The sequence below is a fragment of the Balaenoptera physalus genome (assembly GCF_965194825.1).
Source record: "Balaenoptera physalus genome assembly, chromosome: 2".
Classification (NCBI taxonomy): Eukaryota; Metazoa; Chordata; class Mammalia; order Artiodactyla; family Balaenopteridae; genus Balaenoptera; species Balaenoptera physalus.
This window is the reverse complement of record NC_138883.1, coordinates 77226391-77246451: the sequence shown is the minus strand read 5'-3', so window position 1 is coordinate 77246451 and position 20061 is coordinate 77226391. Positions and strand designations below refer to the sequence as shown.

Genomic DNA, 20061 nt, shown 5'->3' with positions numbered 1-20061 from the left:
AACAGAGACCCCTGACCAAAAGCGTAAAGACAGACTCTCTAATACTTTTCGAGAAAGATTAATTTGCAAAAAAATAAGAGAGAGACAGAAGGCAAAATAAAGTATAAGCTAAACTGAGAGCTAAACAAGAAGAAAAACAGCAGTGCTATAAATGCTGAAATGAAATCTCTAGAAGAAAAGATTAGGTTTTTGCTGAGTTTTTTGGATGACTTAGATGATCCGACCTGTAGAGAAGATCTACACTTCCTTTCCTCAAATTGTGGGGAAATAAAGTGGATAGATTTCATCAAAGGTGCAAAAGAGAGAAATAATTCTATTTCATGAGAAAGCTAAAGCAGCACTAGATATAGCCGAAGAAGCCAATAATGGTAACCTCCAATTAGAGAACAAAGAAGAGAGGTGGGGAGTACCAGGAGAGATAAAACACAGCCCTGAAAAAAATTGTGGTGGATCAACCAGAATCCCTCAACAAATGGAAATCAAAAGGTCACAGATTTAAGGAAAAGGAGAAGGAATTAAAGCTGCCTAGGCTGGGTCTGTTTAAGGAAAACTACAGTTTCAGAGCAAGAAAATGAAAATTGACAGTGATGATAAAAATGAAGCAGATGGACGAGTAAAAGTAGCCAAAGAGTCTTCATCAAAACAATAGAAAACACAATGGTGCAGGAGACCAGTAGGGTAGCAAACAGATTTCTAGGTATTCAGCTGCTTCTATCTTTGGAGGTTTGAAAAAAAAAGGAAATCAAATTAGACCCACTTCAATGTCCAGCTGTAAGAAAGGAAAGATTTGTGTGTGTGTGCGTGTGTGTGTGCTTTAACCTGTGTGTGTGGTTTAACCTGTCTTTTTGTTGTTGTTGTTCAAATAAAGATTTTTTTAATGGATAGTTCTGCTTGTGTTATTTCAAATGATTCCAATATCAAAGGGAATGTTTTTCCACTAAGTTGCCTTTGTAATATAAGAATATATTAGCAAAAACTAATAAAATACATATCAAATAAAAAGAAAAAAACAAAAGAACTGAATCAAGGAGGGCAAATACAACTCAACTGTCCCGCTGCTTCATGGGAAAAAAGGTTCAAAGTTTAATGAAAAAATATAGGCTGCTAGAGTGACAGCCTTCTTTTCCCTTTCGGTCTAATTGCTGGCAAAAGGATGCAGAGGCAAGAAAATCTAATATTAGAATGAAAATCTCCCCCCAAAATCAACTTTTCATAAAATTACACTGAGGAAGATATATAGTAGCTTTTTTTGGAAGGTCTAATTGGCTTTATTCGATGATTCACGAATCAGTCAGCATCCCATCTATAGGATAGATGGGCTTTTCCTATAACAGCTTTAAATGAAAATATGCCTAGAAAACTATGCTGACCAAACTGTAGTCTAATCATTTTTATTTGTTCCACTTAAAATAAACAGCTTATAGACTTGCACATAAAAGACTGTTTGCCTCATGTTTATCTTCAACGTTGCCCCAGTGCATCCTGCTCACACTGTAAACATTTGTCTAACTCTGGTTATCTGTGACATCTGAAAGAAAAAAATAAAGCATATGGCATGGTTTCAGTAACTCACCATTTGAAAAAAACGTAGGAGGCAGAAAAAATGCTTAAAGATCGAAGATTATATGCCTGAATGTGAGAGTATGGTACCATTTTCAAAGGTTTTGAAACATAACCTAGAACTGCAAGAATACTGTTCAAAAAGAAAAGCTGAAGGCATGATTAGCTATAAGCTGAAGGCTTCCAGAAAGAGTACTAAACAGATGTCTGAAGACTCCCAATCCTACCAGAAAAAGGACTTCAAGCAAACTAGTACCCTTCCCATATCCTCCATTTATAAAAATGAGATGCCACTGCCCCTGGCCAGAAACTCAAATAAAGCAGAAAGCACCTGCATGTTGAAGACACAGGTTGAAGGTGCTGAAAAGGGCTGCTTCTCCCAAAACGTTTCCCATGGTCTATGCTAGTAACAAATTCTACCATGAGAAGTCCACTTTTAGACTTTTTTTTCCCTCGTATAGAGAGATACATAAAGAATAGGCAATAGATATAGACAACTTAAAGAATTATTAAACAAACACAAGGAACCATTATCCAGATCAAGAAATAGAATACCGCCGATGCCACAGAAGCTTCCCTACCACCCCCAACGCACACCTACTATGCGCCCTCCCCAATCATTTCCCCTCATCTCTCCACTGGAGGTGACTGCAGCCCTGATTTTTGTAATAATCATGCCCTTGATTTTCATTTTACCATTTAAACATGCATCCCTAAATAACACAGTTTACTTTTTGTTGTGTTTGAACTTTCTATGAATAGAATCATACTGAGGTATTTTGGAGGTATTCACAGAAGGTTTCAGAGATTCATCCACTTACAATATTTATGTACTCATCCCACTGTTAATGGGCATTTGAGTTGCTTCCATTTGTGACTCTTCTGAACAATACAGCTATGCACATTCATGCACATGTCTCCTGATACACACGTGCTAGGATTTCTCTAGAGTATCTCCCAAGGTTGGAAGTACTGGAGCGTCAACTTTACTGGAAAATGACAAACTGCCTTCCAAAGTTAATATACCAACGTACATATACACCAACTGTGTACAAAATAGAAATTCACTCTTTGAATTCATTCATGGTCTACAAAAATTCACCACTGTAATGGAAATCCTACTAGGAGAAGAACACCCCATTAAGCTAGGTATACTCTTAGCAAAAAGTCTGCCTTCAAAATGGCAGTTGAGAACTGGACCAGAGGTGTATGCAAAGCACAGCTAATTCTGGAATCGGAAATAATGTCTAAAGAACAGTCCAAAGCATAGACTGAGAAACCAAGCCTGGATGACACACTGCGATGGCAATGGTGATTCTTCATGACACATGGCAGACACCGAGATGGGGGAGAAAAGCAGATTAATAACTATAGGGAACAAAGCGCTGGAAAGGGGAAAAGACTGTTTTATCACTTAACTTAAGGCCACCAACTGTTAAATGTTTAGTAACTCAGACCACCACCACTGATTATTCAAGAAATAGACTCAATAAGTCAGTTATATTATACCCAAGGTTAACTTTTAATTTCTCAGGAAAACAAAGATATATAAATTCTGTTGGCAACCAGTGCTATTATGTCTAACATTCAAGGAAAAAAAGAAATTGGACTTTATTTTACTGAACACAGTTAACTAAGCTTCTAACAACAAAAAATTTCAGATAAATACTAAATCTAGGTACCTTGGTTACACATTAAGCAGAACTAAAATCAGTGGTAAATTTGGGATAAGATGCTGACATCATCAAATCAAACACTGTTACTTCCTACTATTCCTGCATTGCCTACTGAGAGAAATAGCATTGCCTAAGATTAGAAAGAAACATGACAGAATAGGATTCAAATCCAGATCTGTTCTACTTAGAGGCCTGTGACCTTCTATGAAGCCAAACTGAAAATCAACTAATCTAAAAATGGTCGTAAAAGTTTCAGTTATACAAGATAGGTAAGCTGTAGAGATCTACTACACAGCAGAGTACCTGTAGCTAACAAGACTGTATTGTATACCTAAAATTTGCTAAGAGGGTAGATCTTAAGTGTTCTTACCACCAAAATTAATAATAAGATAAAGCAGATGGGAGGAAATTTGGGGGGCTGATGGACATTCTATGGCCTTGACTATTTCAAAGGTACAAACTTAATCCCCAAACTCATCAAGTTGTATATGTTAAATATGAACAGCTTTTTATATGTCAATAATACCTCAGTAAGGTTTTTTTTTAAAGTTTGTGAAAGAATGTAGCAACTGATAAAATTTAACACGCTTCAGAAAACAAAGCAAAATTTGAATTTTTAAGAGAACATATCTTTGTGATCTTGAGGGAAAGATGAACTTCCCAAACAAGGCACAAAACAACACATACTGTAAGGCAGAAAGTTGATAAATTCAATTACATTAAAACATAAAACCATGCACCAAAAGATACCATTACAAAAGTAAGAGAATATCCCATAATAGAAGATATCTGTGAAAATAAACATCAAAAGATAAGTATCAAGAATATATTAAAAATATGTCAAGAATATATTAAAAATATATGTCAATAAGAAACAAACAAGCCAAATGGTCAAAGAATGTGTGCAGGCAGTTCATAGAAGCAAGCTAGCACAGCAAAAAAAGATGCTCAGCCTCAACAGTTAGCCAAGGAAATGCAGCAACCCAGCCCTCCACGCCAGCTCAGAGCCACTCACTCACGCTTTTATACTAGAGTATATCATTATCATCATTTACAACCTCTGCCCCCCTAAACCCAAACTTGAAATGCTCCACTCTGTGGCCACCACTTCCCCCCTTTCCGACTCATACCCCTTTCAAGGAGGTCAACAATCCTTCTGCACAGAGAAATCTACAGTCCACTGATCCCACTATCTTTCCTCTGCCCCTCACCTCTCTCATGCCTGCACGTCTCTCTTTACCCAGCCTGAATGCAATGGCAGTCATTCTAATCACCCCTTTTCTGTTTCTCACTTCATTGCATTTGCCTGGCTGAACAACAATATAATCATGATTAAATCCTACTCTCCATCCCTCCATACCTGCACCCATACAGCAGAATGTGAATGGGGGAAAAACACGCCTTTTCTCACCTTAAATTCATGACCATCAACCTCCTGTGGGCGTCCATTAGCACCCAGCAACCAAACCACATTTTCCTATTTCATTCAATTTCCCACTCTCTAGACAGCTGTTTCTTTCTTTTTTAGTATTTTTTTATTATTGAAATGTAGTTGATTTACAATATTATGTTAGTTTCAGGTATGCAAAGGGATTCAGTTATATATTTTTTCAGACTATTTTTCATTATAGGTTATTATAAGATACTGAATCTAGTTCCCTGTGCTATACAGTAAATCCTTGTTGCTTATCTATCTTATGTATAGTAGTTTGTACTTGTTAATCCCATACTCCTAATTTATCCCCCTCCCTTCCCCTTTGGCAACCATGAGTTTGTTTTCTATAGATAACTATTTCTTAACTTCTACTCTCTCCTCACATTTCCAACACCTCCTCCCTGACTCTCACTGACAGCCTTCTCATTTCACTAAGAAAACAGAAGCAACCAGAAGAGAACTTCCTCAAGCCCCCATCACATCTACCCACCTACCTATACCTATGCCCAAATATTCTGGGTTTCCTCCAATTACAGTTGAAAAACTGCCCCAGCCCCTGGCAGTGGGCAATTGCTCCATCTGTACAAACGATTCCATCACCTCATGTGGACCAAAGAACACAGATCCAGTAATTCTCACCTCTTCTCACGTTATTTTTGACCTCTTTTCTGGATCTTTCTATCAACAAATAAACATTCAATTACTTCTCCCATGTTTAAAAAATATGTTTTGACCCACTTCCTCCACCAGCCCATTATTCTCCTTCCCTTTATAAACAAAATTCCTCAATATTAATAGTTGTTTATACTTTCTGTCTCAAATGTCTCTCCTTCCATATTCTTTTTGAATCCAAGAAAGAATTTAGCCCACCACTCCAACAAAACTGCTGTCGCTAAGATCACCAGTAACCTTCTGTTGTTAAATTCAACTGTCAATTCTTGGCTCTCATCAGCTGTGTTTGACACAAATCCCTCTTTCTTCCTGGAAACACTCCTTCATTCCTTCTTCATTCTCCTTTGCTGGTTCTTTTCTCACTTCCCTAACCTCTAGACACTGTGGTACCCAGGGCTCAGTACTTTTCTAGTCAATAACTCCCTTGGTCATCTCATGCATTCTCATAACTTTAAACACCATCTGGCATCACCCAAATGTATATCTCCTGTCCAAACCCGGGTCCCGAACCCCAGATACCTTTATCCAACAACATGCTTGATATTTCCGATATTTCCAATATTTCCTGTTGGATGTTGTGCTGGGTCTCTTGCAGTTACCACTCCAGATTCACTCTCCACCCGTCCCCTCTCTGTTCTGCCCTAGGAGGTTGATCTACATGGATCACAGCTTCAGGCTTCCCTTGCCTTCTGACTTCCAGTAGGTTAGGCTTATGGGGAGTCTTGGCAGGAGAATGGAGGAAAAAAGGAGTCTAAGACCAGAGCACTTATTCCCCTGTCCCTCTCCCTGGAGAGTCACCTTTGCTGGCGACATCTTTAGACCAAAGGCCATTCATCCTCTCAAGGCAAACTTCTCACATGAAGCTCTCCTTCAGAGTTCTAGTAACAGGGGTGGTAACATCTCTGCCTTTACCTGCCCTCCCAATGCTGTACTATCTTTGTGCTTTCCCTACATGCTACCTGTAACTTTGTAAATGATTCCTTCCTTAAAACTTCTTTATAATTATACTGAGTGTACCGTCTATTTCCTACAGGATTTTGACTAACACAGATGTCTAACTGGCATCTCAATTTTAACACGTGCAAACTGAGCACCTCCTACAGTTTCATCCATCTCATTTAATGTCAAACCCCTTCTTCTAGCTCTGCAGGCCGCAATCTTGGCGTCATCCTTGTGCATCTTTTAATCTCATACACCACATTTGCAAGTCCGATCTTATACCCTACATTTGCAGTTCTTCCAAAATAGATCCGAAACTCAACCATGTTTCACCACCTCCACCGCTACCACCCCTAGCCCCAGCCACCATCAGTGCTTGTCTGCATTGCAGTCGGCCCTTCATATCTGCAGGTTCCACATCCGCGGATTCAACCACAGATAGAAATCTGCAGATCCAGAACCCACAGAAACAGAGGACTAGCTGTACTACACCATTTTACGTAAGGGACTTAAGCATCCACAGATGTTGTTATCCACTGGGGGTCCTGGAACCAAACCCCCATGAATACCGAGGAACAACTGAATTTCAATAGCCTCACTGGTCTACCTGCTCCCTCCCTCACCAGTCTTCAGGTTATTCCAACTCAGCAGCCAGAGTGATCCCGTTAAAACAAGAGTTAGCTATATCACTCTTCTCTTCAAAACCCTCCAGTGGCTGCACATTTCACTCTGAGTAAAAGCCAACATCTTTATAATGGTCTACAAGCCTCCAGGTGATCTGGCCACGTGACGCATCTCTGACCTCACCGCCTACCTGCTCACTTTGCTCCAGCCACGCTGGCCTCTCTGCTGTTTCCTTTACTCCTATTGCAAAGCCTTTGAACTTGCTCCTGCCTCTGCCCGGAACACTCTTCCCACAGACATCCTCAATGCCTGCTCCCTCACCTTCCTCAGGTCTTTTATTCAACTGTCATCTTATCGGTAAGACTTTCTCTGGCCACCTTTCTAAAATTGTGACGGCCCCTCCTCACTTCATTTCTACCCTAAGCAATTATATCCATTTGACATCTTATATAGTTTCCTTTCCTTTATTCTGTGTCTCCACCCTCTAGAATGTCAACTCCACGAGGCAGGGGTTTGTGTCTGCTCTGTTTCACTTCTGTATGCTCAGCCTCTGAAACGGTACCTGGAAATGGTGGGTGCTCCAATAATTGCAGGAACCTCAACTAGATACCACTCAATCAATTGGCCACAATAAAAATTTTTTTAAAAGTCTAACAGTGCTACGTATTGGCAAAGACGGCGGACACTAGGAAGCTCAGCTCATCTCCTCTTTGGAGAGCATTTTGGCAATATCTAGGAAAGTTTACGATGTGCATGTCTAGGATGTTTTTTCTGGGTTGTATATTTATTTATACAAACAAGGATAGTATACTAAAAAATCAGAATCATTCCAAGGAGTACGGTCAGTGATATTTTTTCTGGGTTGTATATTTATTTATACAAATAAGTACAGTATACTAAAAATCACAATCATTCCAAGGAATATGGTCAGCCTATCTAGAGGACATTCTTAATATTTTATGATCACAGAATGAACTCCACTTCTCAAAAGTAATCCAACATAGCCTACCCCACCATACAGGAAGAAAGCAAGGCAGCTCTTCTCAGGCTTATGCTGTAGTGAAAAGAAAATGATAGATCAGCAGCAGAGTGGGAAAGAAATGTAAGCACATATCAAGATGTGACAGTTGTCATCTCCCAAGAAACTAATCACCGATAAACAAACCGCTTAAGAAATCAGTAAGCAAAGACAGACTACAAGAAAAATATACATATAAGACCCAAACCATGCCAGGCTTTAAGTTATAAATAAAACGCTACAATAAATAACCAAAATCATAAGCCAATGTGCATAACTGTTGGATTAGACTAGCTTTCTGAATTGCTTTCAAACATTTATGCAGTCTCTTTTATTGCCAGATACCGTCCTAGTAACTTGACTACACAATTGATTCAGTTAAATCCACTGGTAGGTAGTCCACATGTTAATTTTATGCACTACTTCAATTTGCCCCCTAAATCTTTTAGTGGAACAGCTGATAAAAATTGAAACTGACCAGCCGACATTTTATCCTTCTCCTATCTTGAATAAAAGTGCTTATCAATCCATAACTGGCCAAAATGCAGGTAATAAGAGGGAAACACTCATCTGAGTGGCAAAAAGATGAGCTACCAGTCCCTGAACAACGAGTTGGATGCCATCATCCACACAAGGGGGTTACGCTACGTGGCATAAACATAATGACCCCAGGCTGAATCTGCTCTCCTACCCAAATCTAACACTGTCTCCACTTACCTCTTCGTTTCCTACTCGAAGGGTTTATTCTAGTAACTTGGAAGACAATTCATCACTTTATGATACTTCGTTTGGTGCAGGCATTCAAAAATACAGGCAGATGAGAAAAGAGATAGGTACAACTCAACAGCAACATAAAAGTCGGGGAGAAGAAGAAATTCAAAACCAACTACCTGAAAATATTACTTTCACTTTATTTCTCTGTTTCTCATAGCTTCATCCTTTAAATTTTTTTTAACCTGGTAACTTTTTTGAGGTAATTGTAAATTCAGATAGTCATCAGAAATAATACAGCAAGATCTCCTACACGGTTGGCCCCGATGATAACATTTTGCACAACTATAGTATAATATCCCAACCAGGAATTGACATTTGACATAGATAGAATCCACCAATCTTATTTAGATTTCCCCTGTTTTATTTGCACTCGCTTTTATGTGTGTGTATATAGGAGTTTGTGTGTCCACCACCACAATCAAGATACTGATCGGTACCAGCACCGCAATGATCCTTCGTGTTGCCCTTTTATAAGCACATCCACCTCCCACCCACTCCCCATCCGTAACTCCTGAAAACCAAAAGTCTATCCACCATTTATCCTTTGAATTCTTATGCCACACGCTGGTAGGGAATAGCCTTCTATACAACCAGCTCTGGTCCATTTCCTGTTACTACTCTCAGGCCTCACACTGCTGTGCGTTGCTCATCAGAGTCAATCGTAAACAGCTGGTCAAAGAAGGCATGAGTTTCTCACCTTGCTGACAGAGAAGACTGTCCAAAACCAACAAAGAAAAGTATCAGTGTTCAGACACATATGGCTCCAATATGTGCCTACCCACTAATATGTAAAAGGAAAAAAGAACATATATGCTAGAAACTTTGTAAAGCTTTGTATAAACTTCAGTACTAATTCCTCTGAAATCAAAGAAAACACTTCTGTTTCTCAGCCTACCCAATTCAGAGGGGCATAGTTTAGCATTTTTCATTCCTATAAAGCCTTTTATCCATTTCAACCAGGACTTAAGTCTTTCTACATCAGTACATGGAAACCCAGATTTCCATTAAAAAAAATGTCACTTTTTCCTTGCCAACCATCAGACACACTGTCTTTTACCTGAATTTAAAATCCAAAGAACAAACAATGATTTTCTAGTTATTAAAATGCTATTTAAAAAGGAACACAAATGCCTATGCAACTTTCATAGCACTAAGCAGTACGCGTGCAACTGGAATTCATACCTGCAGAGCTGAGGAGAACACTGAAATCTGTCCCCCTCTGTGATTCTCCACTTTCATTATCGACCTCTTTTTCAGTATCTTGATATCGATCCCAGTTAGAAACTATCTTCCTTTTAGAATAATTTCCCTGTTCTTCATTCTCTTCTCCATAGGTCTCTGCATCACTGTCATCTTCGACCTGCAATCATTAGAGACAAATCGTTAAGCAGGCAGTGGAAATCTTAACCTTAGTAGTCTTAGCAGTAAAAATTTTTAAAAACAAATCAAAACAAAAAATAGTACATAGGTATCAAGATAAAGAGCACATCTTATAAACCAAGCTCTATGCAAGTATTAAATAATATTTCAAGAGAACCCCATTATATCAGAATGTACTTTCAGCGTAAACTCTTCACTTAGCTGTGAAAACGAAATCTGATGAGATCCTACCTAAAATCTGTGTAACTGAATCACTAAAGTCTACGCCCAATGTAATCCTAGTTCAAGAGTTGTTTCTTCTTACTGCAATAATCAAGGCTATAAGAGTCTTAAATTCAAAAGACTTTAGGATGGAAATTAGTTCTTCCAACTTACAGATTTTACAAACACATTCCGTAAGTATATTTTATAAGCTTTAAATGGGAACCTACTCAGATGCATTCTAGAGAACAGTTTCCAGACTTGGGCATTAAAATGTTAAGAGGGCATGCAGAAAAATGCAGAATGTGAGAAATTACAAAAGATAAAGGGTCTAGTTTCTTCAACAAATAAATTGCAAGGGAAAATAAATGATGGGGAAGGAGGGAGAAACCTATAGATTAAAAGAGCTTAATAAGAAACTAACACACCACTGTAAAGCAATTATACTCCAATAAAGATGTTAAAAAAAAAAGCTTAATGGACACCTAACCATTGTAATGTTGGGAACTTATTTGTACTCTGATTCAAACACTATAACTAGAGAAAATCACTTATAAGACTACTGAAGAAATGTGAACAAGATATTTTATTTACTTATTGTTTGGTGTGATACCATTATTTTTTTAATGTTTTTATCTTTTAGAAATAAATATTGAACTATTTATGGATGCAAAGATATGACATGTGGGTTTGCTTCCAAATAATAGGCGGAGAGGAATGGTGGGCAGAGATGAAATAAACTGGGCATAATTGATCATTTCTGAAGCTGGATGATGAGTACATGGAAATTCATTATATTATTCTACCTATTTTAATACGTGTTTGAAATTTTCCATAATAAAAGATTAAATTTTTTAAAAGATATATATAGAATCTAACGGTACAATTCAAAGGAGTATCCCAAAGATTATAAAATCCTTACCAAGAAAAGAATTTGTGAAATATATTAAAAAAATCCATCTGTACAGGATGAGTTAGACTTTTTTAAAGTAAGTTTTTATTAACACAGAAACAGGCATGTACATTGCAGAAAATTAGGAGGAAAAGACAAGTAAAAATATTAAAACCCCACATTCCCATCACCTGGGAGTACCACTACTAACACCTTAGTGTATATACTTCCAGATCTTTTACTATGTAAATATTTATATACACTTTTTTTTTTTTGGTAACCAGAGTTTTTCATCAATATTCTCCACTTCTGCATTTCAGTAAATTTCATTTCATATAACATCCAGACTATTTCCAAATTTTCCTAACTGACAAAATATTTCCTTTACAGTTGGTTTGTCTAAGCCAGTATCCAATTCAAGATCATGCGTTGTATCTCAGTGCTTGTCCCTTAAGTCTCTTTGAATCTAGTACAACCTCTATTTTTATGACATTGATTTACTGAAGAGACCAGTACAGGTAGAATGCAAAAGGACCCATCTTCTGTCTGGCTGCTTCCTTGTGGTGTTAGTATATCAGTTTACAGGAAAGAGTGGATAAAAAAATTTTTTTAATCTAAACACCCAACAGAGTCAGGTAGTTTTTGGCTAAAATACATCACAGATGGTGCTCTGAACCTTATGTTACATCACATCAAATGACAGACGATAAATGGCTAAGCCAACATAAGTAAAGCTAAGATTAACCAATGACTTTGGATGATGAAGCCTGATCCACCCACTGTATGGATATGTTTTCCCTGTTACATCTAGGAAATTGTCTGTGTAGTGTTATTTTGGTCCACTACAAATTTCTAGTTCCCCGTCAACCATTCACCTAACAAATTTAACAGTAGTCAACAGTCCTCACCTGAATCGAATTTTTATAAGTTTTCATGAAACAATGGAGTAACTGACCTTTCAAGATCACTTTCAGCACTCAAATATCATAAACCTCCTTGACAGCACCCCAAAAATAGCAATCCACATTATATTCTAGAAATTGCAGAGACTGCCTGAAACCTAGAGGTTTCCTACCATTCCTGTAAGTTTCTCAGAACCATAAGATGCTGGCAGATTAAAGGTATGTGACTGAATGAGATCTGCTATATAAACAACATATACCAGGAACATTCTAAAGAAAATAGCTTTGCAACTGATGAGAATTTGGGGAATAGAACTACAGCTGAAAAATACTTGCAGAGTTTAATTTGAGAAAATCCAATATTCTTTTGCTGACCCACTGGGTAAACAGAGTTTAGAGAGTGTTCTCCAGTTAGTAAAAAACTTTGAACACAGATATAGCCATGGCAAAAATGTAACCCTGAGCAAAATAATTAGCTCGATGTGAAAGGATTATCATCTGAAACACCCGAGGAAGTATTAACACAGAAATAACCACTGAAATGGAAGACTGGAGACCTAGACAGAATTAATGACCCTGCCATCACCTCATTTAATATTTACAGACTGTTTATAATAGGCTGGGCCTCACACAGCTGAATGACTCACTAATCCCCAACTTAGAAGAATCACTGAACAAGAATCTCATTACCTCCACCCAACAGTGGAGACAAGAAAAGTCGTCATTAGCCTCCATCACAAGAGGGTAGTAGAAGTAATAAGGTTTAGAATACATCTGATGTAACTTAGAGAAAGGTGTATCTTAAAAACTCCTAGAGATTTTATGTTTGGTTCATCTTGCAAAAATCTGGGACAAAAAATAAAATATGCATAGTCCCATGATGGAGAGAAAGAACAGAACAAATAAGAAAATACTGATGAAAGCAATGTGAAAACTAAATAGGAAGGCATCATTATTATGTTAACATCATCATTATGAAAGTAGTCTGGTGTATACTGTGAACTATAAGACACTGATGAAAGAAATTGACAGTACAAATAAATGGAAAGCTAGTTCATGTTAACAGATTAGAAGAATTAATAGTTAAATTGTCCATACTACCCAAAGCAATCTACAGATTCAGTGCAATCCCTATCAAAATTCCAATGGCATTTTTCACAGAAATAGGAAAAACAATCCTAAAATTCGTAAGGGAACACAAAAGACCCCAAATAGCCAAAGCAATCTTGAAAAAGAAGAACAAAGCTAGAGGCATAACACTTCCTGATTTCAAACTATATTACAAAGCTATACCAATTAAAACAGTATGGGGGACTTCCCTGGTGGCACAGTGGTTGAGAATCCGCCTGCCAGTGCAGGGGACACGGGTTCAAGCCCTGGTCCAGGAAGATCCCACATGCCGTGGAGCAACTAAGCCCATGCGCCACAACTACTGAGCCTGCACTCTAGAGACCGTGTGCCACAACTACTGAAGCCCGCGCACCTAGAGCCTGTGCTCTGTAGCAAGAGAAGCCACCACAATGAGAAACCTGCGCACTGCAACAAAGAGTAGCCCCCGCTCGCCGCAGCTAGAGAAAGCCCGGGCGCAGCAACAAAGACCCAACACAGCCAAAAATAAATAAATAAATTTAAAAAAACAAAAAACAAAAAAACAGTATGGTATTGTCATAAAAACAGACACATAGCTCAATGGAACAGAATAAATAGAGAGCCCAGAAATAATCCCATGCATATATGGTCAATTAATTAATGACAAAGGAGCTAAGAATATACAGTGGGGGAAAAAACAATCTCTTCTTTAAATGGTGATGGGAAAACTGCAGAGCCACATTCAAAAGAATGAAACTGGGCCCCTATCTTACCCCATACACAAAAATGAACTCAAAATGGATTAAAGACTTGAATGTAAGATCTGAAACCATAAAACCCCTGGAAGAAACATAGGTGGTAAATTCCCTGACATAGGTCTTGGGAATGAGGCTTTGGATTTGACAACAAAAGCAAAAATAAACAAGTGGGACTACATCAAACTAAAAAGTTTCTGCACAGCAAGCGAAACTACCAACAAAATGAAAAGGCAACCTACAGAATGGGAGAAACATTTGCAAATCATATCTGATACAGCCTCTCTTCCAATAACTGATTTTAAAAGCAACTGTACAAAACAATATGTGCATAATTATATTTCTATACGTTATAGACCCAACAATACATTTGCCAATAACGGCAAAAAGGAGGTGAGTGGGAGCAAAACTGTATTAGTCTAAGGAAATAACTCTATATGGGGAATACCCAAAAACAAATGAAAAAAACTAGAAATAGGAAATAAGAAGACTCTTGTAACAAAAGCCACAAACATATGCTTAGTCTTCTTTCTTCTCTCATATTCTTTAAAGGATATAAAATTATATAAGGTAATAATTATAACAATGTGTTACTGGTTTTGTAACATATGGATGTGATATGTATAACAACAATGCCACAAGAAGGGGAAATGGGGACTAGAGCGTACTGGAGTAATGTTTCTATATCTCACTGGAATTAACTTATCTGATGCAGATTCCAATAAATTAAAAGGTATATGATAAGCCCTAGAGCAACCATTAAGGACATAACTACAAAAAAGTGAAAAAAATCATTAAAGGAATTAAAATGTTACATTAGAAGTATTCACTTGGTGCAAAAGAAAGCAGTAAAGGAGGAATAGAGGAATGATATACGTGAGACATGTGGAAAACAGAAAGTAAAATGCAGATACAAATATCCAACTGTATCAATCATAACATTAAATAGGAATAGATTAAACAAAACAATTCAATCAAAAAGGCAGAGACTAGCAGAACAGATTTTTAAAAATCCAACTGTATGCTGTCTACACTAGACATGTTAGATTCAAAGATAAAAATATCATTAAAATGAAGTAAGAGGATGGAAAAAGATATTCTATGCAAAACAGTTCGCCAAACCGAGCTAGAGTGGCTATACAAATATCAGACAAAATAGTCTTCAAGGCAAAACTGTCATAAGAGACAAAAACGGACATTATACAAGGATAAAAGGGTCAATCTATCAGAAAGATAACAACTGTAAACATTTAAACATATGCTCCTAAAGACAGAACCCCGTAATATATGAAGCAAAAACAGCCAGAATTGAAGGGAAAAATAGCTCAACAATATTTGGAAACTTCAACACCTCATTTTCAATAATGGCTAGAACAACTAGACAAAAGGTACCAATACACACAGCAGAACAAATAAAATTATTTACTCACTGAAGCTGTAGTCCTATTTAACTTACAACAATAATTTACATTAACTTGCAATCAGTTTAATTTAACTGGCCAGCCTATGAAGATTATGTTTGAGCAACATTATTTTTTAAATATCCTCTTACCTTTTCTTTCAAAAAAGCAACAGTCTTTAAAGATTATCTTTATCATTAAGAGCTTGCAGATAAACCAGTAAAATCTGGGAAGTTACTAATACATAACAGTTAGACAACAGATCCTATTTAAAGCCTTTTATACTCAGGAACCTAGCTTTTGAAGGTCCCTGTTCTACTTTCTTCTGGAGTAAATGGGTGCATAAAAGGCTTTCCTGCTTTGAATCTAATAAGGAGGTTGAAAATAGTCAATCACACATTTTTCAACAAACTCGTATGTTTCTCACAAAGTGTAATTATACCACAGAAGGGAACAGGTGGGATAGAAAGATATGAAACCCTCCTACAGAAAGTAACTGGAAACTGATTTCAGTAATTAAGTAATAATGTCAAATATATCCAACCAAAAATGTTACACTGTGTATAATTTGAAAATTATATTAATTCATCCTACTATAAAATTTTTAAATGTTATCAAGCTTTAAAATATATCATTAGTTAATAATCTAGTTGCCAACTTTTATATTTTTAACCCTATTAAGGTTATTTTTATCTCACATAATCATTTGGACCATAAGCAGCAACTGATACATCACTATTTTATATTGAAGTATAGTTGATTTACAACGTTGTGTTAGTTTCAGATGTACAGCAAAGTGATTCAGTTATATCTACATATTTATCTATTTTTTTCAGATTCTTTTCCCTGATAGGTTATTACAAAATCCTGAGTATAGTTCCCTGTGCTATTCAGTAGGTCCTTGTTGGGTATCACTATTTTTTTTTAATTATGCTTTTAATAAAAAAAAATTCACACGCCACCATGGTTAAAGAGTTCAATGACAGCTTTCGGTATTAGAAAAGTGTGCTAGCAAAAATAATTTTTATATATCATTTCAAGAAGCTAAATTTTAATAAATGATTGAATAAAAAATATTGTATATACCTAGTATACAGGTATACTAAGAAGGACATTTCCATTTGTCATTATGTATTAAATAAAATACACATTACAACATGATCATACTTGAAAAAATTAGTAAATGCAATACATGGCACATATATATAAATTATCTATTGAGCCCAGAACAACATACATAGTATTTCAGCTCCAAAATACTGTGGCCATTAAGAATAGGAAAAAAAGTGATCCAGACTGTATTCAAATTCAACTGTTTCTCTAGCAAGAGAATTATATACAGCCTCTTTTCTTGTCCCTCCTTGTGAACAGTATACGGGAAAGAAGAGAGGGTGGAGGCATCTGAGAACAGAGAAAATGGTAACCCAACCCTCAAAGCAGCTGTTCAGTGACACTTCTCCACAGGCCTCCTCACTCACCCCAGTCCTTACATCTTTCTTTCTCAAGTCTTTCTTTCTCACCTGTGTTACTGTTTCAGAGTGTTGCCTAAAAATAGGAGGCAAAGAAAGCCAATTACCATTTGCTGGCAGCCCACCTAAGACCTTGAGAGTTTATTGCTTCCATGATTTAAGGGCAGTCTGGGAAATTAGACTGCAGTAAATTTCATTGGGCCAACTGGTGATTTTATTTTTTTTTTCAAATTTTCAAATAATAGCTTTATTGATGTATAATTCACATACCTTGCAATTCATCCAGTTAGAGTATGTAATTCAATAGTTTTTAGTATATTCACAACGTTGTGTAACAATCACCACAATCAATTTTAGAACATTTTCATTACCCCAAAAAGCCTGTACCCATTAGTAGTCACTCTCCATTTTCTAGAGAGCCCTAGAAAACCACTGACATACTTTCTGTCGCTATAGATGTGCTTATTCGGGACATTTCCTATAAATGCAATCACTTTTATGACTGAATTCTTTCACTTAGCATAATGTTCTCAAGGCTCATCCATGCTGTAGTGTGTATCAGTACTTCATTCCTTTTACTGTTGAATAATATTCCATTGTATGTATATACCACATTTTATTTATCCATTCGTCCCAACTGGTGATTTTAAACTATACTTTGTGTATGTCCTTTTATGGAGTCCTTATGGAAAGGAGGGTGGGAGTGGCAATAGAATGAATCAGTTTCGCTTTATCTGCTTTACAACTTGAGCTCCATGTAAGAATTCAGGCTTAAAAAAGGTTTAAAAACTACCAAATTAATCCACCATGTAAGTCGCAACTCCCCGGTAAAATTCTACGAATTAACATCAACAATTTTTCCAGTAGAGAAGGCACTACGTGCAACTATAAGGGAGACAATTTGCTTCTTGCTGTGGTTATGCTCTAAGTCACACAAGTTAACTAGAAAAGCAACTAAGAGGCCTTCAAGTAAGAACCTTGCTTTATCAAAACATTTGACTAAAAGCTTTTACATACACAAAAATCATCAACCTTCATATAAAGAGTGCATGTAGACCAAGCATTCCTGGGTAAAGCTCAGTGTACAAAACATATTCCCCTCCACCACAGCCATTGACAGTCTACTCTTCCTAAGAAGGCAAATGGTACTTCAGGTGCACCTGCCTCTGCCCCATCTTCCCAGGGATTACACTGCATGGGCTTAACACTGGAAATCAGATTTTCTTTTTCTTAACTCGAAGTAGAGTGATGTACAATATTATAAAATTTAAGGTGTACAACATAGTGATTCACAATTTTTAAAGGTTATATCCATTTATAGTTATTGTACAATATTGGCTATATTCCCTGTGCTGTATAACATATCCTTCTTTGTAGCTTATTTATTTTATACACAGTGGTTTGTACCTCTTAAACCCCTACCTCTATCTTGCCCCTCTCCTCTTCCCCCTCCCCACTAGTTTCTTCTCTATAGGCCAGATTTTCTTTCAACTCTGTCTCAGGTAAATTTTCACCTCACTTCTCCACCAGCACAGGGTTGGTTTCCTTAGTTACTGAGGTTTTAATGTCATCACCTTCCATTTTCAAGAAAAATCACAGACCACTAAATAGCTGTTGTTTATCTGGCCAACTTTAAGACACTCCCCAAACCCTCAAGTCACCAGAGAGAACTTAATTAAATTAGTAAAGAATTATCAATCTAAAGGGAACCTGGGTAGCCCTGGTCCACCCTCTGCCCTCAAGCAAGATCATGTAGAAATCACATTGGGCCAGTCTACCTGGGTCTATGATTATGTTCTCTACCTAAATTAATCATATTTCTTCCTTCATAATGACAAAGTTCTGATTCCTTAATCATTATCACTGATTGTTCTATATCTCTTAAATTCCCCATGACCATTTTTAGTGGTTATAATCAAAATGGACTTGGTAGATGTGGCTTGACCAGTGCTGCCCTCTCCCCACCAGAAATTTTGAAAATAAAAATAAAAATAGTCATCCTCACAGTTCCATACCAGGACACATTTTTTCTTTAAATACAAGCCTAAGTGGCACTTTTCTTTCCCTCTGTCTATCTTACAATATATCTGAAGAGGACTGCTTTTGTTCCTTGCACTGCTCGTTTGCGAGTGTTCCTTCAACAAGCATTTCTTGACTAGTTGCTGAGTGCCAAGCAGCAGCTCAGGCACTGGGAATATAAAACACAAGACAAGGTCCCTAGCCTTAAGAACCGCTGTCCTGTGGGGAAATCAGAGAAGCAAACGCACACTTAAAGCAGTGTGATATGTGCTTTGAAAAACACGTACGACGCTATGGGAGAAAGAGAGCATCAGAAATGGAGGAAGGAGAGGGATGAGGGACGTTTGCAGGACCAGTCTTGCACTTCAGGGAAGGCAAGAAGGTTGAGGGAATAGTATACTTCAGCTCTAGCTGTGAACACGTGGCCTGAGATTACTCTAGTAAAGGAAACAGCTGCTATCTCCTGCTGAAGGCGGTCCCCAGGTTCAAGGAGAATTAGCAAAGAACACGCTTCTAACTAAGGGATGAGAGCTGTTCAAAGCACAGCCCAGGGAGGTCAACCATGGGAAAGGGTGAAAAAGAAAAACATGTTTGAGGATTCTAGGAAGATGGTAGCAGTAGTAGCAGTTTTTTAGTCTTCCCAAACCCCCCCATAAAGTCCACACGCAACCACGAGGACAGAAAAATCAAAAATACACGGAAAACATCCACAAAAACCTAGGTGGCAAGGTACAGCCACAAAGTGACAGAGGTGAACAGGTAGAAACCAATCACCAGCAGCCACAAGCCCCACATGGACCAGCACCTGTGAGAGGAAGCAGAGGGAGCAATGGAGCACCGAGGAGACCTGAGCATCCCAAAATAAACAACAGGGGCTCACTAGAAGAGGGCCGGCGAGAACAGCGGCTAAGAACGTTGGGTCCTTTGTATTCCAGTAGTGGGTGTGTACAAGGCCTTCACAGGAAAGCCTGAAGGGGCTGAGTAAGCCAGGGCCTTATGAACCCTCAAAAGTAACAGGGCAAAGCTCCTTTGCAGGACAAGACTCCACTCTGGAGAAACTGCTGGGGGTAGAGTCACAGTTGAGCAGAACAGGGGAGGGAGGGAGGGAGGGAGGGAAAAGAAGGTCCAGGTTTGGGGGTAGGGGTGGTGAGGAGGCAGGGATATACCAGATGTGAGATGTCCGTATTTTTACACTTCAAAATAACAGAAGAGGGGGCTCCAGAACCATGAAACCTGAAAAGCCAACCTTAGGTTGT

General features: G+C 37.7%; 1 protein-coding gene and 1 long non-coding RNA gene across 3 annotated transcripts in view; both read right to left on the bottom strand.

The window, feature by feature from the left end:
• The window catches only part of LOC309656284, a 374358-nt gene that overhangs the window by 218775 nt on the left and 135522 nt on the right, over nucleotides 1–20061 (bottom strand). The gene's annotated exons all lie outside the window — the stretch shown is intronic.
• Nucleotides 1–20061, bottom strand: part of LOC309656220 (cell death regulator Aven-like) — a 192332-nt gene that overhangs the window by 144204 nt on the left and 28067 nt on the right. The window contains exon 2 of the mRNA XM_082452456.1: nucleotides 9881–10058. Within this exon, the coding sequence (XP_082308582.1) occupies nucleotides 9881–10058 (178 nt within the window). The remainder of the gene's footprint in view (nucleotides 1–9880; nucleotides 10059–20061) is intronic.